This window comes from Oratosquilla oratoria, chromosome 39 (assembly GCF_046742065.1).
Source record: "Oratosquilla oratoria isolate Oo_2021 chromosome 39, ASM4674206v1, whole genome shotgun sequence".
Lineage (NCBI taxonomy): Eukaryota > Metazoa > Arthropoda > Malacostraca > Stomatopoda > Squillidae > Oratosquilla > Oratosquilla oratoria.
This window is the reverse complement of record NC_134815.1, coordinates 35,260,540-35,285,054: the sequence shown is the minus strand read 5'-3', so window position 1 is coordinate 35,285,054 and position 24,515 is coordinate 35,260,540. Positions and strand designations below refer to the sequence as shown.

General features: G+C 37.0%; 2 protein-coding genes across 4 annotated transcripts in view; one reads left to right on the top strand and one right to left on the bottom strand.

Annotated features, from left to right (window-relative positions):
- The window catches only part of LOC143020359 (uncharacterized), a 203,972-nt gene that overhangs the window by 127,552 nt on the left and 51,905 nt on the right, over positions 1 to 24,515 (top strand). The window lies entirely within an intron of this gene.
- The window catches only part of sl (small wing phospholipase C gamma 1), a 182,958-nt gene that overhangs the window by 154,654 nt on the left and 3,789 nt on the right, over positions 1 to 24,515 (bottom strand). For both annotated transcript variants that reach the window (XR_012965896.1, XM_076176720.1), the window contains exons 2-4: positions 11,133 to 11,320; positions 6,303 to 6,452; positions 6,017 to 6,155 (exon numbers count right to left, since the gene is read on the bottom strand). Coding sequence is in view for 1 of the 2 variants with exons in the window: in XM_076176720.1 (XP_076032835.1) it covers positions 6,017 to 6,155; positions 6,303 to 6,452; positions 11,133 to 11,289 (446 nt within the window). In the remaining variant the exon portion in view is untranslated. The remainder of the gene's footprint in view (positions 1 to 6,016; positions 6,156 to 6,302; positions 6,453 to 11,132; positions 11,321 to 24,515) is intronic.

The window sequence follows — 24,515 nt, the reverse complement described above, 5'->3', positions numbered from 1 at the left end:
CCTCATCTCCACCCCCTTCAAACTATCTATCCCCTATTGTATTGTATATACAGGTCACAGTCGTCTTTCATACTCTGGTTGACTGACATTTGTGTAGGTATAACCTTTTCCTACAAGTAATCAAGGACCACTAGTGCAGAGTTTCTACCCTTCATTCATTAATACCCTAATTAACTAACTGTTACACTATCAGGGTACTTGACCATCCCCTGTGTGTACTTGGGGTGTACAGGTCTACCTGGTCATAACCTCACATTGCCTCCTCAGTTCCCAGTAATGTCAAATGTAGTTTTGTCACTCCACAATACCTTCTTCCACTTCTCACTGTCCCACCTCAGACTGGAGAAAGTGGTGTGTGCAAAAACAATACATGAATTTAAAAACAGTTTGGATAAAATGGGATATGAAGACGGAACACCACGAGCATAGCTCCCCTTCCCGTAAAATACAACTAGGTAAATACACGTTGGTCAAAGTGACAGCAAACTTCGGACTCCGGAGTTATCCAAGAATTTCGAGGATCACAAGGAAGTACCTGTGTTGTATTTATATGGAAGGGGAAAGCTCATGGTGTAGTGGGAAGGTGATGAAAAAGGAGAAAGGGAGGGATTACTGAGGGAAATGGAAGGAAATGAGGATGGGGAGGACTTGGTCCAGGCAGGCAGACACCATGTAAACAAACGTGGGCCGCATGAATTTAGTGACAATGAAGGGACTAACAAAATTGTAAAGATTAGAAATATAGATAAGAGCAGCACAATGGAAGGTGAAGATAACAATTTCCAAGGATTTAATGAGGGGGGGGGGAAGCCAACCCTCCCCGATTAGCAAGCCTAGAAGAAAAGATTGAGAAAATTGTCAAACATTGGGAGGATATGTTCGGTGAACTCATGAAGGTCACGCAGAGTTGAAAAATTGGAAGAACTAGAGAAGGTGAACCAAAAACTAACTAAAAAAAATAGACGTATTAAAAAGACAGTTAAAAGAAGTAAAATATGAGAATGAGGAATTAAAGAATAATAAAGAGAATAAAGAGTCCATAGCAAAAGAAGCACAAGGTGGAAAAAAATCCAAGAGAACAGCAAAATTGCATTTAACCCCTTCCATACGGTGCCGCACACGTAGGCGTCATGGGGAGCGAGTGTATTCGCGAGGCTGCCATATCGGCGTCTTGATTATATTTATTGTAGTCGCCCCTCCATAATGACATTCTTTCTAATTCTTTTGTAATCGCATTTTCTATGGTTATCAAAATTCACGGGTGAAGAGAGAACGATCAATATAAGCGATGACTATATTTTATGATGCGAGTATTATTACGACACGTCGTACGGCTGGCATTGGCTGCTGCCACCGAGATCTAAGTCCATGACGCCTACGTGTGCAGCACCGTATGGAAGGGGTTAATGATATAGTAAAAAAGCAGATGAAAGAACAAACTGAAGACACAGTTATTAAAGTGATGAGACAGAAGAATATAGTAAGAGACTTAGCAGATAAAAAGAAATGTATAATATTAGGAATGGAAGAGAAGTATAATCTAAATAAAACCACAAGAATCAAAGAGGAAAAACAAAAAGTAAGCAGTTTATTAGAATTAGTTCAGGAAGATGAACCTGAAATCGGGAAACAAATTGAAGAAATGTATGGGATCGGGAAATATACAGATAAGACCAGACCAATTAAGGTTAAATTCAGATCACAAATGACAGCAGAGAATATCTTAGTAAAAACAGGGAAACTAGCAGTGAACAATATAAAAAGGTATGGATAAAATGAGAAATGAATAAAGAGGAAAAAATTAAAAGACAATAAGCTAGGGAAAAAACAAGAACAAAACAGTCAGAAAAAGAGGAATTTTATTGGAGAGTAGTGAATATGAAAATGAGGAAATAGGTCATAAGAGAGAAAAACAAAAGGGAAACAGAAAATACAATGGAAGTAGCAGAAAATTGAGAGTGTCTTACACAAATATAGATGGATTAATAACAGGAATGAACAAACTGCATGATTATCTGGAGGAAAAAGATCCGGACATAATGGGAATTGTAGAGACAAAATTAAAAGGTCCACTACCATCCAACAGTGTAGGACATGATGCATATAATTACTGGATTAGAAACAGAGAGACAAAACAAGGGGGTGGAGTTATGTTCCTGACTAAGAAGGATATAAACATGAAGTGTGTTACATATGGAAAGAATAGAGTAGAGATGATTATGATTGAAGTGGAAGACAGAGATAAGAAGAGCAGAAAGTCTCGTAGGAAGAGAGTGAACATAAAAGTATGTTAGAAGACACAAGGATAACATTAAATAGGATAATGAAAGATGGAGGAAGAATAGTTATGATGGGCGACTTTAATTGCAAAGAGGTCTGCTGGGAAGAGATGACAGTAAAGGGTGGAGAAGACTCATGGGGAAATGTTCTACTTGAGATGATTATTGACCATACAATGACACAATGGATTCAAGAGAACACTAGGTATAGAAATGAAGAACTATCGAGACTAGACCTAATAATCACATCAAAACCTGAAATAGTGGAAAAGATTGAATATAAGACACCAATAACTAAAAGTGACCACATATTGATTGAACTGGAACTGCGGAAAAATACATGAAAAGAAATGAACAATAAAGAAAAGAAAGATTGATGTATCAATTTTTTTTTTTATAAAATAAGAGAATTCTTTCAAAAAGAAAACTGGGAAAAAATATACAAAGAGAAAATAACAGTGGAAGAGAAATGGAATATTTTGACAAAAATTTATAAAAAAAAAAAAAAAAAAAAAAGAAAGAAAAAAAATGGAGTGGAAAAGTATGTCCCATGACAAAAACAAGAAAAAGAATATGTAAAGTGCTGGTACAACAAAAGTGTAGGGAGTTAAAAGACAAAATGGAAGACAAAAGACCTGAAAAATGGAAAATACATACTTGTTATAGAAATGAATATGTACAAGTGTGCAGAGAGGAAAAGAGAAAATATGAAAAAGATGTCATAGAAAAATGTAAAGATCAACCAAAACTGTTTTACAGATTTGTAAACAACAAACTGAAAAACGGACAAGAATTGGAGAAATTGCGACAAGGAGTTGAATACACAGAGGAAATAGAAATGGCAGAAATTATGAACAAGCATTTTAAATCAGTGTTTACAAGGGAGAACATACAACTTGGAGAGATCAAATGGGATGAGAAAGTCCCCCCTATGAAAGAGATAGAAGTAACAAAGAATGAAATAATGAAACACTTGGGTAATCTTGATGTCAGAAAATTGCATGGACCAGATGAAATAGCACTCTGGGTTTTGAAAGAATGCAGGAACCAAATGGCAGACAAAATACATAGCGTAATAATCAGTTCCTTGAAAGAAGGAAAAGTTCCAAAAGATTGGAAAAAAGCAAATATAGTACCTATATATAAAGAAGGAAATAAAGAAGACCCTACCAACTAAAGACCAGTCTCTCTAACAAGTACAATAGCAAAAATTTGTGAAAGAATTATCAAAAGTAGATGGGTAAAGTATTTAGAAAAAAACAACGTACTAAATCCAAGGCAATTTGGATTCAGACAAGGACGATCATGCGTCACCAATGTTTCTATTCAAGGCTAATAGATATAATACAAGAAAGAGATGGATGGGCTGATTGTGCATTTCTAGACCTAAAAAAGCTTTTAACAAAGTACCACATAAGAAGTTGCTTAAGAAATTAGAAACTGAAGGAGGAATACAGAGCAAACTGCTTAAATGGATGGAAGACTTTTTGCAAGAAAGAAAAATTAGAGTAGTGATAAGAGACAAACACTCTAATTGGGATGAAGTAATAAGTGGTGTTCCACAAGGAAAAGTTCTGGTTCCATTAATGTTTGCTATATATAATAATGATATGGATGAAGAAATTGAAAGTTATATGAGCTTCTTTGCAGATGATGCAAAACTGTTAGAAAAAGTGAACACTGAAGAAGATTGTGAGTCACTACAGAGTGATCTCAATAAAGTATGGGAATGGAGTAGGAAGTGGGAGATGGAGTTCAATAATGAGAAGTGTAGTATAATGGAATTTGGAAAAAACAAAAAAAGAATAATAGGATTATATAAATTGGGAGAAGAAGGAATAAAAAAAAAAGTAGAAAATGAGAAGGACCTGGGAGTCATTATGATGAATAATATGTCACCTGAGAAACATATAAACAAGATTTTTGGAGAAACTTATAATTTAATAGGAACAAAGTGGCATTTACATACCTGGATGAAGAAATGGTGAAGAAAATACTAATCACTTTGATAAGACCAAGATTGGAATATGCAGCAACGATGTGGTCACCAAGTACAAAAAAATATATAAGAAAACTTGAAAAAATACAAAGAGCAATTACGAAATTGGCACCAGCACTCTCAAAACTATCATATGAAGAGAGACTAGCAAAACTTGGGCTACAGACATTAGACCAAAGAAGAGAGTGAGGAGATTTGATAACTATTTACAGAATCATGAAAGGCATAGAAACTATTGATAGAGGGGATCTAATAAAATGGGATGATAGAAATACAAGAGGACACGGAGAGAAAATCAAGAAAGACAGCTATAGAAGAGATCTGAAAAAGAACACCTTTCCTCACAGAGTAATAGACATTTGGAACAAATTAGATGAGAATGTGGTGTGTGCAAAAACAATACATGAATTTAAAAACAGTTTAGATAAAATGAGATATGAAGACGGGACACCACGAGCATAGCTCCCCTTCCCGTAAAATACAACTAGGTAAATACAATCGTCAGATTGACGGCAAAGACTGGAACTACGGAAAAAACAAAACTTTCGTGGATTTCAACTATGAGGGAGTACCTTTTTATATTTATAGGGAAGGGGAAAGCTCGTGGTGTAGTGGGAAGGTGATGAAAAAGGAGAAAGGGAGAGATTACTGAGGGAAATGGAAGGAAATGAGGATGGGGAGGACTTGGTCCAGGCAGGCAGACACCATGTAAACAAACGTGGGCCGCATGAATTTAGTGACAATGAAGGGATTGACAAAAATGTAAAGATTAGAAATATAGATAAGAGCAGCACAATGGAAGGTGAAGATAACAATTTCCAAGGATTTAATGAGGGGGGGGAAGCCAACCCTCCCCGATTAGCAAGCCTAGAAGAAAAAATTGAGAAAATTGTCAAACATTGGGAGGATAGGTTCAGTCAACTCACGCAGATCCCGCAGAGAGTTGAAAAATTGGAAGAACTAGAGAAAGTGAACCAAAAACTGAAGAAATAGAAGTATTAAAAAGACAGTTAAAAGAAGTAAAAGATGAGAATGAGGAATTAAAGAAGAAGAATAAAGAGAATTAAGAATCCATAGCAAAAGAAACACTGGGTTGGAAAAAATCCAAGAGAACAACAAAATTGCATTTAATGATACAGTAAAACAGCAGATGAAAGAACAAACTGAAGACGCAGTTATTAAAGTGCTGAGACAGAAGGAGAATATAGTAAGAGACTTAGCAGACAAAAAGAAATGTATAATTATATTAGGGATGGAAGAGAAGTATAATCTAAATAGAACCACAGGAATCAAAGAGGAAAAAGAAAAAGTAAAACAATTTATTAGAATTAGTTCAAGATGAACCTGATCAATATAAATGAGAAAAGAATTGAGGATGTGGTGCTAATGAATCCATGTTGGAAAAAATATGTAAATAATATCAGGATGTATTAGAACAGGCAGATTATGGAGGTTAAATATATGTTATGAGAAGAGAGGATGATTTGACAAATTTACCCAAACAAGAAGTGTTTGGACAAAGAATGCAGGGAAGACTGTTTGAGAAATTCATGGATGGTAAGGTCAGAGTTGTAAGGAGAGGCTTGAACTTCAGTCTGCCTGCTACAGTGGTCTCTAGATAAGAGTAAAATAACATTCCATAATCTTCAGTTTTTCCTGACATAAGTTTCTGACATGATAAATTATTGCATATAGGGTCTGATAAACCTATGTCAATGGGTAAACTACAGTAACTTACCTATTACAATTGCAGTCATAAAGGCAAAACTCTTGACGTAGGATTTTCTCTAAATGACTGCTGTAGATTTCAGTTTCGCTTTTTTTCATTAATTTCATCAATTCTTTGTACCACTTGTTACAAATTTCTTCATCCTTTGCTGAAAATAATCACATAAACTTGAAACCTGGAGAAACAATAAATTTAAAATATGCTGATGTATCTATATGTATTCTGATGTGTAGTCAAAGATCTAATGATCTTTGACTATCCTGGTATTTCCTCTGATACATTCTTAATAGCCTACCTGCAACAGAGAGAGTCTGGTATTCAAATTCAGACCCATAGTAGAGTATAAAGCAACAATGTTCACCATAGAAACGTGTGAGACTCTCATTCTTTTCAAAATCCTTTGACTGCCTTCCAATGTTAATCCTTCGTATTTGTCTTATGGTTGCTGTAGAAATAAGAGTTATCTAACATTAGTTTAGCACTAACATTCATTTGGTAGCACAATCAGAAGTCTGGATCTTGTATCTTCCTATTAATGGGTTCAAGTCCAACACCTCTTTCCACTTCCCTGCCCCAACAGTCCAAGCACAAAGGGCAAAGATGATGGCTTTGGCTGCACCTACACACCTTCTAGTGTATGCTCCTCACCTTAAAACTTTGCTAGTACAACCACTCCTCGTTTAACGATGACAATTGGGACCAGCACACCATCGTTAACCGAATTGGTCGTTAAGCGAAAGTGTATACATATACGCATATGTACTGTATGTACAATGTCCAGCAATACAAGTATCTTTATTTTCGTGTATTTCCCTCTTTTAAACAGTACATTAAAGCCTTATTTACCGTTTATTTTCGGTGGTTAGGTTTCTGAAATTACCGTATATGACCAAATCCGCGTATGCTGACATTCCATATTGGATACCGGGGTATTTTTTTTAGTTTCGACCATGGGCGCAATATAGCAATAGAAAATTAATTATTAATTTTGTAAATTAAAATGTATCAACGTAATATGCAATTTTGTGGGCGGAAATGAAAGTAAAAAATACCATGCTACAAGAAAATATGCTAATGAAAGAAGTCGGTAGCATAGGATCGGGACGCCATCTTGTCGTCTGCCAACGTCTCTCACGACGACGACAATGAGGACGAGCCGGATGACATTTAATTTGCAGGTAATGATTTATCAAACACAGGTTAGGTTAGTTTAGTGTAGGTTAGACGAATTTATCATCCTTTCATTTATTCGACATCGGCACCTATCATAACAAACATGGTGTACCATTCGTCCGACATGACTTCGTTACTTACAAAATTTGTTTTAGCACCTCTTTTATTTCCGCTCACAAAATTGCATATTACGTTGATACACTATAATTTACAAAATTAATAATTAATTTTCTTTTGCTATATTGCGCCCTTGGTCGAAACTAAAAATTTACCACTACAGGTATATATTGTACCCCAGGTAGTTTTTGCAGCTTGCAGGATGGTAATGTAGACCTAAGCTTCAGAACACTTTACCTCACAGCTAATATCCACCATACAAGTTCATTTATAACATCATACAAATTTGCCTCAGCCAACTTAATTATCGTACACGACGTCGTAACTTCGGGAGATTTGCGTTAAATGAATATTGGTCTGTCATAAAGCCCGTCGTTACTCCGAGTTGTCATTAACCGAGTAGGCCGTTAAACGAGGAGTGGGTGTACATTAAATTTATCATAAAAGAATAAAGTGAAGACTACTGTGAGAGAAAAGAATACAAGTTAACAAGCACTTATTATCAGTGGAGCTGCATTTACTCGAATATTTATTTAATTGTATTTACCAAATTGTAGTATACACAAGAGGAGCAACACTCATTAGGTCCCATCTCCTACTCTCAAATTTATTATACCTAGCTTAAAATTCATATGCAGTTCCAACTCGATTTATATTTAATTTCCAATTGTCATTTTTAGATTTGAATTCATGTATTGTTCCAGTTTAGGTTTTATCACCTTCTAAGCTATTCCAAGTATTATGCATCTATATGGAAAATGGTATTTCTTCACATATTCTAGACATGCAGTCTTCCTTACTTTATTCTCATCTCTTAAAGCCCTCTTATCTTTAATCAAGAGAGCTCTTTTGTCAATCCAGTGTATCCCCTTTAGTGACCTGAATACTGTAATCATATTAACTCTTTCTCTTCAATCTTTCAAAGTTGGCAGACCCAATGCTTTTATTCTTTCCTAGTATGGTTTATCTGCCCAGCTTGAAAGCATTTTTAGTTACTGAATGCTGACAATGATTCATTTAAATAACATCATACATGATAAGCCAAACATGTTGATAACATATATCTCAACACTACTAACATAATAAATGAATATATGTCAGTACAGGTACTACTGTTTGTGTCTACTATATACATAGTCATGTAATATATAGTCATGTAATATACATGAAGTCCCATAATTTTTTATCCAACTATCATTTTCCTAGTTTTAAATTTACTTATGATTTGTATATTTTCCCAGCTCTTTACCACTTCCTATTATGGAAATATCAAGGCACAAAAACAGAGACAACCACAAAAAATTGACTAGACCACGTGAGAGATGTCTACAAACTGACACCACATGGTCCTGGGACCAACTAAACAGAGTTGCCAAGTGGCATGTATTGTCTCATCTAAATAATGGTACAGGTGCTAGCATTGAAAAATAGCAAAATAATTTTATAGAAATGAGTAATTTTCATATGTTTTGCATTCAGCAAATCATTTGGGTGCCTATAATTTTGCACCCAAACTTTCTACTACAACTGTATATATACTTATATATATGATGAGTTAAACACCATATGAGGACGGAGCCTTTATTTGTACTATGTTTCGCTTATTACAGCTTTTTCAAGTACAAGTTGAGATACATATGCTTGAGATTAAATAAGGGGAAAGGAGGGAACAGGAAGAGAAAAGAAGTAGGGGGGAAAGGAAGAGGAGGAGGAGGAGGAGGAGGAGAAGGGAGAATGAACACTGGGAAAGGTTGAGAATGCTGGCCCAAATGTCCGCGGGCAAAATGTTCACAAAGGGTGGTTTAAGACTTTTAAAATTTTGCTGGCCATGGGTATTGGGGGAATTATGTGGGGCGAGATGTTGAACATGCCCCTATTTTGTTCAATAGTGTTCATTCCTTGAATGATCGCTGCTTCTAAACACTTCCTGCGGATCTTGTCTGGCTCTCGTATCAGCAGCTCTGCATTCTTCCAGTCCATAAGATGGTTTTCCTTGTTTCTATGTGTCACACATGCATTGGTGGTGACATCATGCCTGACATCGTAACGGTGTTCATGTATTTGTGTATTCAGGTGTTTAGAAGCAGCGATCATTCAAGGAATGAACACTATTGAACAAAATAGGGGCATGTTCAACATCTCGCCCCACATAATTCTCCTAATACCCATGGCCAGCAAAATTTTAAAAATTTTAAACCACCCTTTGTGAACATTTTGCCCGCAGACATTTGGGCCAGCATTCTCAACCTTTCCCAGTGTTCAATCCCCCTTCTCCTCATCCTCATCCTCCTCCTCCTCTTCCTTCCCCCCTACTTCTTTTCTCTTCCTGTTCCCTCCTTTCCCCTTATTTAATCTCAAGCATATGTATCTCAACTTGTACTTGAAAAAGCTGTAATAAGCGAAACATAGTACAAATAAAGGCTCCATCCTCATTTGGTGTTAACTCGTCAGTCTTGTCGGCAACTGCTACTTTCATGAAAAAAACTTATATATATATATATATATATATATATATATATATATATATATATATATATATATATATATATATATATATATATATATATATATATATATTCTTTAGTATCAACCCACAGTAAGACTATAACACTACAGTATCACCATGATAAAACAATAACTAGAAGGTTCTATTGGCATATTTTGTCAATCTCCATAGAATAACCTTTGAGATTCTTTAAAGTAATTGGTAGATAAATGCATAACAAATACATATATACCAATATATACCAAAATGCCCCTTTCCCCTTAAAATATTGGGTGGCCATTTCAAAGCATACACCCACCCTTCACCTATTCCTATTAAATAGATGATGGTGAGGAGCATATGCCAGGAGGTGTGTAACTGCAGCTGGAGCTTTCACCTTTGCCCCATGCACTTGACTGTTTAGGCAGGTAATACTGTAGTCACTGCTGGGACTCAAACCCATGACTAGGGAGATGTGATACCAGCATATTTTCAACTGTGCTACCAGTGCATCTACCATAAATAAATGAACACTCATAATTTTCCAAATAACTACGGTAATTAGATTATTGAATAAAAAAGATATTGATAAAATAAATGAATAAGTAAAAAATCCTTAAATAAGAAAAGCACCTAGGGACCAGTGATAGGTACTATTACTGGTGGTCCTACACAATGAACAGCAGAACTGCCCATTTTTAAAACCTCATCAACCCCCTCACCTCCATCATGAGGTATGGCCCTGAGAGGCTGACCCTCAGTCTCCAGACTTTAATCAAGATCTCTCTATCAACTTCAACTGAATTTCTTACAGGTTTTCACACCAGGAAGGCTGCTGATAACTGGCAGCTCCTCCTCTCTTTGTACTACTTTCAGCCAGTGAGGTAGAAATAATTTCACACTGACACACAGACAACAGTCCAGTTTTTCCCAGAGAGATCTATGGGAGTCCCTGAGGACTGTTGCTGGCTGCTATAGGTGTGTTGGCTTCCAATCCAATAAATTCAAGGCAATAATTAATCATTATTGTTAAGCACTTTTTACACTAAACTGAAGATATGCTTTTTTTTTTTTTAATCAAAATACTAAAAAGCAATCAATACAGCTAAATTGGTAAATGGGTACAGAAACATTAGGGCAAAAAGAATGTATGCAGTTTAAGTTCTCATGGACTATGTGTATCATTATATTGTTACAAATGATCAACATGACTGAATTAACAAGTACAAGTAGGAAAAAGAAATACTATTCTAGTATTTCATGTTACAAAAGAGATACAGTTTTCCCCTAAGACATCTTGGGTATCTATTTATCAAAGATTTTTAATAAGGAAAAGTTTGTCATACATACTTATCACTTCTTTATCATTCCATACAATCTGCCCTGACTGGTCTCTCAACTTGAGAATGCCTGATTCAGGATCCTGCTTACTGAAGAAACGTGTCACTTCTGTTCCTTCTGTGGGGCTGTTGCTCTTTGTAATACGCAATTTAACAAATTCATCCATGGCAAAAGGTCAGGACTTCAGCTGTGCTGTGCTAAAGAGGAGATTAAAATGTAAAACATAACTTGAGAGACAAGTCACTATAAATAATAACAAAATATATGTGTATGTGAGCTTGCTTCACTCACAGTAATACTAAAAATCTTCTTCTCAAAGAATACTTCAAGTTATACTTTACACATACTATAGCACTGCTCATGATATCTCAGAATGGTTTTAATACTGAGTTAACTGGAGGCACCTGCATGTAGTACCACTGCTCTCAGAGGTGGTTACTGCCTCCCAGAGGCAAAGCCACTTTCCTAATTTACCCCCAACTAGGGCTGTAGCCATGTGAGATAACACTTTCTACCCAGTCTGTACCTAAGCTCTTGATAAAGAAATCAGTGAACATAAGTGGCCATTTTCATATTCTGGATTCTGTTACTAGAGGAGGTTCCTCTAAAGAGGACCCTGAAATTATAATCTAATCAATGCAGCAAGGTTGTTTTCGTCCCCCACTCTGTATGATAGATACTAGTGTGCTCTGAGTACCTGCTTATGACATTATTTGTTCTAATAGTTTTTTTCTATGATCCATGCTTCCTTCTTTCCTTTTTCCCTTTACCTCTTATCTTATTAAGCTCTATTTAACACCTTTTAGTTTTAACCATCAATGTATTAATTCTATTACATCATTTATCACTTTGATATACTTGTTCTCTTCAGTTTCTCTAATAATATTAATTAAGCTATGAACCATAATACTGATACTGTCCTCATGCCTGAGGTGTCAATGATTCACACTCTCACAAGGCAATATCCAGACAATGGATGAAAGATAAACTTCCAATAGGCTCATTACCCCTAAGGTTGAGCAGGGCAGCTAATTAGCACCCAGAGTGGGTCACAACTCTCACTTCCACTCTAAGGTGCAGTCACCCCACCCCATCACTGGGTCCACAATCACATCAGGATGCCTGGGAACATTATTGCAGATGCTGCTGCTAAGGCAACAACAAGGTTCAGCAAAATCACACAGCTTATGCACCTACAATCACACAGAGCAAGGGTATCATTATCAAGAAGGCCAGATTAATGGCCTGGGCCAACCACAGCAGCCAACTTCATACATCAGAAACAGCATTTTGGTACTACCTTGTCACTAGGTACAAGGCAGTCCACCTTCGTCCAGGTAGAAGGGTGGAATCTACTGCCTACAGGGTGCACAGGAGGAGACAATTACGAACAGGGCTGTGGAGTTGGAGTCGGAGTCAGAGTCGGAGTCAGAAGCAATTGCGGTCACTGGACTCAGAGTCAGAAGCAATTACGGTGTCACTGGAGTCAGAGTCAGTCGGTAAAAATATACCGACTCCAACTCCAGTTAAATTTACACTTTATAAGGCCTTCGTTTAGTCTGTAGAGTTATGCAGTGCACACTCCTTATAAGTAGATTATATAAAAAAAAAACACCATTTTATAAAATGTAATAAATCTCATCATCTTATCTTCATGGTCATTCCACTAAACCCCCAAAACGTCCTTGTGCAACCCTGGCTTTCAAATTTATACATAGAGCGATAAACATCCAAAGTATTACTTGAATAAATTAGATAAACACCTCCATTTTACACCTGTTGACACACAGTCACGGGAACTGTAATATTCCTGTCAAGTTCCATATGCGTCATTTCCATCACAGCCTATGTGTGTTGTATAGGCTTTATGAAACATGTAGGCCATAATCAGTTAATTACATGAAGAGGAGTCGGAGTCGGAGTTGGTGGTGCCAAAAATAGAGGAGTCAGAGTCGGTGGTGCCAAAAATAGAGGAGTCAGAGTCGGTGGTGCCAAAAATAGAGGAGTCGGAGTCAGATTCGGAGTCGGAGGTTTTGTGTTCCGACTCCACAGCCCTGATCACAAACCCTACAAACTTTGAGGTGCCAAGGTGCAACAGCCCCTCCACCACTACCTGCTAAAGTAAAACAAACTTAGGCCCTAACACATCCCAAATGCAAAAGACTCATCATATAAAGAACATAATGAAATTAGAAAGAATTCAAAAAGCAATGACAAAGATGGCACCAACACTCTCCAAATTGACATACGATCAAAGATTGTCCAAACTAGAACTATCAACCCTGGAACAAAGAAGAGAAAGAGGAGACCTGCTAACCATATACAGAATTATGAAAGGGATGGAAGTCCTTGATAGAGATGACTTATTAAAGTGGGATAGAAGAAAAACCAGAGGACACGAAAAGAAACTTAAAAGGATAGTTACAGAAGAGATCTGAAAAAGAATAGCTTCCCACACAGAGTGATAGATATCTGGAACAAACTGAATGAAGAAACAGTGAGTGCAAAAACTATACAAGAATTTAAGATCAAACTAGATGCTGAAAGATACAAAAGCAGGTCACTACAAGCATAGCTCTCTTCCCAAAAAATACAACTAGGTAAATATGAATACATCTCTCCAGTGTAACTGCTGCCTTTCATGGGCCCATTTAGAATGCACCATCCTCACCAAAAATAAAGAGTACACAATGAATTGGGCCTACTGTCTATACATAGCTAAACACTCAGCCAACACATATTACTAATAAAAATGAATGGCATTACAAACAAGCATGTAGAGGTGGCACAATTCTTACACAAGCTTACTACATTCATACCCCTAATAGAAGAAACTAAATTTTCACACCAGACCACACTACAAAACTTCACAAACTACATTATTATCAGAGAAGACAAAAAACACAATCTTTTGATTATGGATAGGGGGGATCATGAGAACAAATTTACCTTATCTTACCATCGTGCTATATCCTCTTAGACTTCGGCAACCATGGAGTGCCACCGTTCACGGTCCCTAGTTACTTGTAACATCTGTGCTGGTTTGAGTTGTTTTCCCGTTGCCCTCATCAGCCCGTCCATATACTTCTCCCTCTGCTTTCCTCTTGCTCTCCTTCCCTCCACCATTCCCGTCATCACCACCTCTTCCAACCCTTCCCTCCTCATTATATGTCCTAAGAATCGCAACTGTCTTTTCCTCATTGTTGTCATCAATTCCCTATCTGTCTCCATTTCTCTTAATACTTCTTCATTTGTTTTCTTCGCTGTCCATGGTACTCTTAATACTCGTCTCCATATCCACATTTCTGCTGCTTCTAAGTTCTCCTGCAATTTTTTGCTGATTGTCCACGCTTCTGAACCATATAACAGTGTTGACCATATAAATGTTTTAACTGTTCTTCTCCTTATATCTGTAGACATTTTCTTGTTTGTTAAAACCCCTTTCATTTTCTGAAACGTGCTTTTAGCTATCGCTATCCTTGATTTTATTTCTTTTTCACATCTACAATCTTCTGTCAATACGCTTCCCAGTTATGAAAATTTGGTTACTTGTTCTATTCTTCTCCCTGCTATTTGTACTTGCACTCTTGGTGGATCTGTTTTACTGGCCACTAGTATTTTAGTTTTCTCCATAAATACATTTAAACCTTTCTCCTCACTAGCTCTTACGGTTACATTCAATAGATGTTGCAGTTTTTCTTCTGAGTCAGCCACCTATACCGTGTCATCAGCATATCTGATATGATTTATACTAAATCCTCCAATTTTAATCCCTTCCATTCCCTCTAATTCCCTAAGGATCATCTCCCCATATAAATTAAATAAATCTGGAGACATAACACAGCCTTGACACACTCCCCTCTTTATAGCTTGAAATTCTGTTCTTCCTCCCCGTACCCTCACTGCTGCTCTTTGCTTCCAATACAAATTTCTGATGATACTCATGTCTTTGCTATTTATATCCACTCTTTCCAAAATATTTATCAAATCCTCATGTCTTACCCTATCAAACGCCTTCTCGTAGTCAACAAAGCAAAGATATACATTTTGTTGTTTTTCTATCATCCTCTCCATAATCGTTCATATTATAAAAATTGCATTTGCTGTTCCTTTCCCTTCTATGAAACCAAATTGCTCCCATGAAACTTGTTCTCTCACTTTATTTCTTATTCTATTTAAAACTATCCTTAATATAATTTTGGTTATTTGACTCATGATACTGACTGTGTGATGTTTACTACATTCCATTGTTCCATTTATCTTTGTTAGTGGTATAAAAATTGAGTTACACATATGTTCCATTATTGTACCCTTTTCGTAAATTTGGTTTATTAGACTAGTGAGTTTTCTTATTGCAAAATCCCCTAATGCCTCTAACATTTCAATCATCACACCATCCTCACCCATGACTTTCCCTTTTTTCATTTTCTTCATTGCAAATTTCACTTCCTCTTCCATTATTTCTTCCCCATCTAGATATCTATAATTTTCCTCTTCTCCTTCTTGTCTGTCGTCCTCAAATAGGTCCCTTACATACTCCTCCCATCTATGTTTAATATCCTCCTCATCCATTAAATCCTTTCCTTCTCTATCTTTGATTGCCCCCCATTACTCCCCTTTCTCTTGGTAATTTCTCTAATCTTATCATACATCATTTTAGAATCCCTTTTTTCAAGGTCCTCAATTTCCCTACATTGTTCATCAAGCCAACTCTCCTTGGCATCTATACACTTCTTTTTGATTTGTCTATTACCGGTAAGTTCTCTATATTCATTTCTATCCCTATTATTAGCTTCTCTTCTCTTATCCATCAGTTTGAATATTTCCTCTGTTATCCATTTGTTTTTCCTCCTCCCTCTATTTTCAGGAAGTACCTTTTTATTTCCCTCTTCTATTGCTTCACATAACCTTTGCCACTGAAACCCCGGATCATTTACATTCCCTTCTTCTCGAAGCACTTCATATTTATTTTCTACTGTAACCAGATTAAAGACTACTAAATACCTAAAGGATGTGAATACCATTGCCAGATGTTGTAAGGATGCAAGTTTCCTATCAGTGAAACTCAAGGCTACTGTTAGTACTGCATTATTACAGTAGTCCTTCTGTTACGTGGAAGGACTGGTTCCAAGAGACCCACTGTATAATTATGAAACACATTCCTTGATGAACTCCTTTATCTTGTCTTATTTTGTTTATTTATTAATTCAGTACATCCACAGCAAGGCTGCATTTTATAGAAAAACAAGAGAACATCAAGTGGGACTGAGCAAAGTTTGAAGGAAGAAAAGCTGATGCAGCTACAAGATAGTCACCACCTGTCTTTTTATAGAGGTAAGGAGAAGGAAAGATCTAATGTAGTAGGATTCTTGATAAATCCAGATGTTGCTGGTAACATAGTGAAGTTCAGAAGTGTATCAGCTATGGTAGCTTGGAATGATGAGGCTACGTAAAAGGTACTCTAGAATTCCAGTTTATCCATCAACTTCACAGAGTTCAGATGATGAAATTGAGTCCTTTTATGATGATTTAAGTCACGTAATGAATCAAGAATTAATAAATAATGTTGGTAATAGATGACTTCAATGCTAAACTGGGGAATAATATGGGAGATGAATTGAGCATTGGAAACTAGAATAGGTGAGAGAAATGACAGAAATCAACTTTGCAGAAAACTTCAAAATGAGAATACAGTAGTTGAATTAGTAAATTCATCTGTAGATGTTAGTAGTGCCCCAAAAGTTGCAATGGAAGAAATAGTGTTTTCTCTAAAAAGTATGAAACTAATAAAATTACCTCGGGAGGATGGAACTTCTAAAAAATGCTAGGAAAAAAGTTAATTAAAAATTAGTTCAGTTGTATTTCTAATGTTATCAGGAAAGTGTTCCTGAATCATGTTGCAATACTATGATTTTACTTCACAAAAAAGACCAGGAAGACCTTACTACCAACCAATCAGCTTGTTATCAGATGTATATAAAGTATTTCCAAGATCCTTACAAACAGATTCACTAAAGTTTTAGATGGAAACTAATCAAGAGAACAGGGAAGATTTAGAAGTGGTCAATTGACTACACTGTAGGCCTAAACCATTTGCAGAAGATGAATCAACTAATCGCAAAAACGACAGAATACAATGAATATTTGTTTAGCTTTTGTAGATAACAAGAAGGCCTTTAACTTGGTAAAACAAATCGCAACACTAAACTCACTATGCAAGTAGGGTGCAAACACATGGTTATAAGAACTCGAGATTTGTGAGAAAGGTACTGCTGTAATTCTACTACTTTATTATACTTGTGTTTAGTGCAATTTTATTATCAATTTCTTACTCAAAAAATAGGGGTTGTATTATACAAAAGTAATATTTTTAATGTGTTACAATTCATGCTTTTTTTTTTTTTTTTTGTGACTAAATTATCAGGTTGTTACTGTCTCACGGTACTTTTGGCTAACTTAACAGTAAGAGTAAGCTCCTTTAACCTGTCTCCTGTAACCCACATTCTTTTTATTGCCACATCGGGACTTCATTGACTGTATACCACTTACAATCTACAAAGACCTTCTATAAACGAAGACTTGACAATATTTTTGTCTTTTCTCCAACCTGCATGAATATTCGTTCGCACGTGTTTGCATTAGAGGTGCTCTGCCTCTTCCAATTACAGTACCGTATTTGACGGCTTAATTAAACAGTAAGATGCACAGGCTTATAAAATAAAAATGCATCTCAATTTGGGCAGGCATTGTTTTGGTAAATGCATGATTAAGCATAATCACTTAATAAATTTAATTTCTTCCTGACTGATGTCATTTTATATGAATTACCAATAAATACGATTTGTTATACATTACAATGTATTTTTTCTTTTGTAGTGTTACACTACAAAAGAAAAAATACATTGTAATGTATAACATTAATGTATGTACGTGTAACATTGTAATGTATAACATGTAATGTATATACGTGTAAACATAGTGGTGATTGCTTCTACACTAAGTGTAGAAGCAAACACCACTATGTTTACACGTATAAAAATCACAACTAACACCACATTCAGAAAAAAAAAGTTGCATAAGCTAGTCTATATATTTTGACTGCTAACCGCAATACTTTTTCAGCAGTACAAAGTGGGAGGAGGAGGACATCTTACAGCAACCATCTTATTAAGGAAAATGAACAGGGAAGGAGTAAATACCACTACCCACTATTTCATTCAACTCTTTCTTTTTTCCGACTGTGATGTAGTTGTGACGTGTGATTTACAAATGCGTTACTACATTTCTCACCAGTGATGTATAAAAATGTTTGCAGTTTGATTAATTAAAGGACCACTGCTGCCATACACACTTACTAACAGCCGTTATCTCAAAGCCGAACTTTGGCCATATAACACGCAGACATATTTTCTGAGACTTGTTTATTTATTTATTTATTTGTTTTTAAGTGTGTATTATAAGCCATCAACTATGGTACTTTGTTTTTATACTGCATTTCTGTGCAGTACATACAGGAAGTAAAATATATCGATATGTTATTGTAAATATTTTTTGGAAAATAGAATACTGTTAAAGAACCATAGATGTGGCATACATATACCGCTAAGCCTGACAAAATGGTTGTCGTTAGGAAGGCAATAACTCAGCGATGGAAACACTTGTGAACGAAAATGCATGCAAATTTCTGACCATTTAGAGGTATCATTGTACAAAAAAGAATGGGGATCATATATCTTCTATAAAATATCTCCAGAATAATGCCCAGCACTGCAATATTCGACTATGATAAGCCTACTAGTAATGTTTAGAAGTTGGGGTCGCATTATACACGAGGTATATGCATTTCTTAAATCGGAAGTCCCCTATACATGAAGTCAGCTTATACACAAATATATACGGTATATAAATGTACAAAAATTATAAAGATCAAAGGCCATACAATTTCATAAGTTATATACAGCTTGCCCGAAAGAGATTTTCAGAAAGTTAAGTTGGGAAGGGAAAGTTTTTGAAGATTAATGGTGTATAGTTTAATTATCTAAGCTTTAAATTCAATGTTCATGTCTCACATCTGCATATTAAATGACTTGAAGATTCGGATCCTAGTCCTCCCACATAAATATCGACGCCATATACAATACTCTGGTTGAACGTGTCCATAACACCATGGGCAATGTCAATTCTTCGGAATATTTCCTGACATGACTCACCATTGTTATGCACTACACTACCAAGGTATGTAAAGCTTTCTAAGCCCTCAATGTCCTCACCACATACAACTATAGACTGGACACTATCATCCAGGGGACCGTATACACAAAACTTGCTAGCACTAACAAATAGCTGTAAGGGTAACAAATTCCTGTTAAGGCTAACATTTAGCTGTTAAGCACTAACAGTGGATACAGAAAACTTGTTAGGGCCTTAAAAGTACCGTTAAGGTAAAAGTGTTGTGGAGGACTATTAAGCTCTTAACAAATTCCTGTTAGTAGAGAAGATGGCGGAACAACAAAGACGACAGCGACGGGACATATTAACGAGTACAATGACGACGAACTCCTCAAACGCTTCAGAATGAACCGTGCTGGTATAATAACAATGGCTGATTTAGTGAGGGACAAACTTCAATCCCGAACAGAACGGAATCGACCACTGAGTCCTGAGACGAAGGTGGCAACCCTATGATATTTAGCCACAGGTAAAATGCAGCAGTGACGACTTTGGGACCTCGCAAGCAACAATCAGCCGTGTCATTACTCAAACAATTGATGCACTATCAAAACCAGCTTCTCCAAGATGTCTGACCTCCCTGTGCAGTGACTTGAGAGCTACAACCAGGATCTCCAACGACTCCACAAGAAGGACAGCATCATCAGCAAAGACAAGGTTAGTGACTTTGATGTTGCCAATAGATGCTCTGCAACGACAATGCTCAATAATTCTGTCCAATACCAAGTCCATGCAGGCATGGAAAAGTGTTGGGGCGAGGACGCACCCTTGCCTCACCCTTGAATGAATAAATAAATAAATAAAGGGACACACCTCCATATTTTACAGAACACTCTGTCCCAAAGTATAAGCCAGATACCAAGTCAATAATCTTCAAGGAATCCCATGGATCATCAAAAGATCCCAGAGTATCCCGCGATGCACCGTGTCAAACGCTTTCTTGAAATCAACATTAGCTACAAGAAATCCTTGTTGAAGCTCACGTCGTCGGTGCTCCACAAAAATACGAAACTGCTCAAGCCTCTGAAACTTTAGCAGATGTGAACGAACCCGTGTCGGTAATGGATGGGCAAGCACTTTATTTGGTACATTTAGCAGTGTAATACCACAGTAATTGTTGCGGTCCTGTCAGGCCCCTTTCCTCTTCCAGATAGGGACGACCAGACCCTTTTTCTGGTGCCGGACTACCAGACAGAACAGTACTACATGTAACCCACAGATCATAGCCTCACCTCCAGCTTTCAGCAACTCTCCACTGGTGTTGCAGATGCCAGCTGTCTTTTCACCCTTCAACTTACAGCCTCTGACAAATGTCAATGAGAGTGGAGATTCATATGTCGTTAGATTGATAACTGCCACCGGAACACCATCGAGAGGAAGCTGTCCGCTTAGAGGGTCACCCATGAGCAACTGTTCAAAGTACTCGACAAAGGGGCTCCACCCCTCTATGCTTAGCACTAACTCTCCATCAGCTATTCAGACTGTGCTCCTTTAGGTCAAAGATTTCGAGCAGAGTTTCTTCAGGGCTCGGTAAGCAGGCCTGAGGCCATATGCATTAAAATTGCCCTCGACATTCTCAGCTACTCCCTTGACGTACCTCTCTTTATCGATCCTTATATGAGCTCTAGTCCGTCGTTTTTTGAACCCCGTATTTGTCCAGGACCCCAGACATTCTGGTAGCACGGATCAACTCTATTCTCCAGTGTCTCCCACGACGCCACACCACTCCTTAGGACGTTCTCCAACGTACTTTTCGGCGCCAGTCCCCACAGTAGTGGTGGGCAGATAAAGGTTTTACCGGTAACAACCTTTACGGTACTTTACCGGTAAAAATTCTGGTACCGTTAAGGTTCCGTTAACCGATAACTCGATAAGCTATACCATAACACTCAGAGAGCGGTAAGTACGTTTCGTCTTGGTGGTACTGAGTGACGGACTGATGGCACGGGCCCAGTGTGCCGCTAACTTTACCGGTATATATATATATATATATATATATATATATATATATATATATATATATATATATATATATATATATATATATATATATATATATATATATATATAATATATATATATATATATATATATATATATATATATATATATATATATATATATATATCCCTTTACATTTTGCCTATAACACCGGTAGGCATGTAGGGTAGGTTAGTACTTCCTTCGCCCGTTCGTGATGCAGGCAGGATTTTTATAGTGACGACGTTACAAAACTAAGTTGTGACTACACACCATAGTAGGATGAAATTTGTTTAAAGATTTAAGTCATAAAAGCGACTCGAACTTGGGACGTCACTACTACCTCACGAGTCTTGCCGGTAAAGTACCGGTAATACCGGTAACGGCATTGTTGTTTACCGGTAATTCCGGTACTGAAATTAGCGGTATTTGCCCAGCACTGGCCCACAGTCTATCCGAGCAAGCTCTCGTGCACCCATCCTTCCAACTCCAAATAATTCTTGACTAGTTCGATCAACTTGCCCCAACAATACCATTCCATCTTTCTGAGCTTTTACCCTTCTATAGTATTTTGCAATTTTGGAATTGAATTTCATTTTTCACACATGCTTCCCGATATATACTGTCTAGATCAGGGGTTCCCAAACTGGGGGAAATTTCCCCCTGGGGGGAAATTTGAAGCTACCAGGGGGGAAATAATTATACTACCTACGAACTAAAAAAATCTCAGATGAATTTTCTCATGTCTGAGGGAGAGAGAGAGAGAGAGAGAGAATGCCTGTTTATCAGTATATATGTACATTTGAAAAATAAATTAGTAAATAGTCACAGTGTCTTTTAACTACTTTTTCCCTCATACACATGAAAGGGGGAAATCTGGATGGTTGAACCACTGATCTATATAACACCTGGATAGCGTATACGGGCCGTGGGCTGCCCCAGGAGTGAGGCCAGCGGGCGGGACATGGCCGCCATAATGGAAGTACCAAAACAGCTAGTGTGAACCGCTCCGCCGGTCATTATAACACCATTTTTAGATCAGTGTCATGGGAGCTGTCGTGATACTCTCGTGGCCTGTGATCCAAGCATGATTGGGTATATAATGGCCACACAATTCGTCGCTGCTGGGCCCTCCATATACATACATACATACATACGTACGTATACAAGGTGTATATCAAAATAGCATCATCACAATAAAACAATATATTGATATTTATTACCTCTGGCAGAAATAACCATTTATATACATAAACTTGTGCATGTACAGTATATGGATGAGTTGGCACTGACAAATTATAATTCCAGTATATATTATAACTTCAAGGTAATGTTACACAGACAACAAATGGGATAATGATATATAGTCAAAATATTATAGGGATAATAATATATCTATACTAGCATTTAACGGAATAAATATCCCTATAACATTTGATTACTGTACTGCTTATCGTTATTGGTGCTTGAATAAAACAAGTTTTGATAACTCCTTCCTCACTTTGACACCGTTTACTTTTTGAGAATACAATTTGGAGATATGATGGAGCCTGATTTTGCAGAAGCACGTGACGATACACTTGATCAAATTGACGATGAGGTTAGAATCCGGGGTTGTGTCGAACATATGGAAAGATAGAGAAATTGCCATATCTATGATCTAAATTGTTTCAAATAGTAAAATATCGCATTAAAGTGGTGAACATGTAAGGGGCCATTCAAAGAGTATGTAACGCGGGGGGGGGGGTGCATGGTAGATGCGATGCGTTACGAGGATGTGGGGGTTTTCAACAGTGCTACGCAACGCTAATAATGGTTATTTATATTCATTTATTAATTTATGTCACAAATTATGCACTGAAATAGCATATCCTTAAAAGATCGAGCAATAAATATCGAGCAAAAAAATCCAAAAACATCATACCATGTTTCATTCTTTGATGCAATCGTAAACAATTTCACACAGGACAAATAAAAATGAGTATGTTTTGGTGAGAAGTCAAGGGGGAGGGGTGTTTGGCGGATCTGGCCTACACTTGATGGGGGTGCCGAGTTGTAATTAGTTGTAATCAGTGTTATGTAATACAGGGAGATGTAACACTCAGTGTTACGCAATGTTACATGAGGTGGGGGGTGTCGAATTTCACCAGAAAAAACGTTACATAATTTTTGAACGGGCCCCGAATAGTAATTCAGCCCATCTAATATGAATTCCTCACACTTCACAATATAGAAAAAGCCTACACATGTAATCAGGAAGAACAACTGGTTCTATACACCTACACAGCTCTGGACAGCGTTTGAGCCTTATAAGATATTTTTAAATGATAAATATCTATCCTGCTATTGCCACCATTACATTCGTGACAAATGGGTTGCTGCTATATCTCTATTTCTTACGATAATAAATACAAAGCATTAACATGACAACACCTAACAAAACAGTTGGTGGGCAACATTTTATGGCTCCTGATGGTCGCATCATTTGTTGATAGGTATCGGGATGTTTTGGGTAATAAAACCTTAATTTACTTACGAGTGGAAGGACTGCTCACATCCACCTTTTCTCCGGTTGGTGCAGTTGAATGCAGCACAAGTTGGCATTGTAAAATGATCGTTGAATATGTATATGGGAGCGAAAGCTGCCGAGAACTGTAACTGTATCAGATCAGTGATCGCGTGGCGCGACTTTGTTTTGGTACTAACATCATGGCTGCCGCCGACCTCATAATCTCGACAGCGATCCGTGATCCAGTTATATCTAGATCAGTGGGTTGAACTGGGTGCAAGGGGGAAATGACAGAAAAAAGTTTGGGAACCACTGGTCTAGATCAAAGGTGAGAAATGTTGCCCCCGCCATGGCAAACGCAGGCTTGATTCTAATTTCAATTAATCTAGGCTCTAGGATTTTTATATTTTCCTTTTTATTAACACTATCAACTGGTATGATATTATATGTATCAGCAATAACAATAACGCATAAACTTTACGTTAAGGGTCCAGAGATTGGCAAAGAATAGAAGAAGAAAAAATAGGCTGTCTTTTTTAAGTTTATTATTTTGTAGTCCCCACAAAAAAAAAAAAAAAAAAAAAAATGTAACGGCTCTGGGTAGGATAAAAGGGGGGTTCTCTATTCCTGGTTTGAATATTTCATGACAACTTAGGATTTTCTTCATTTTGTGT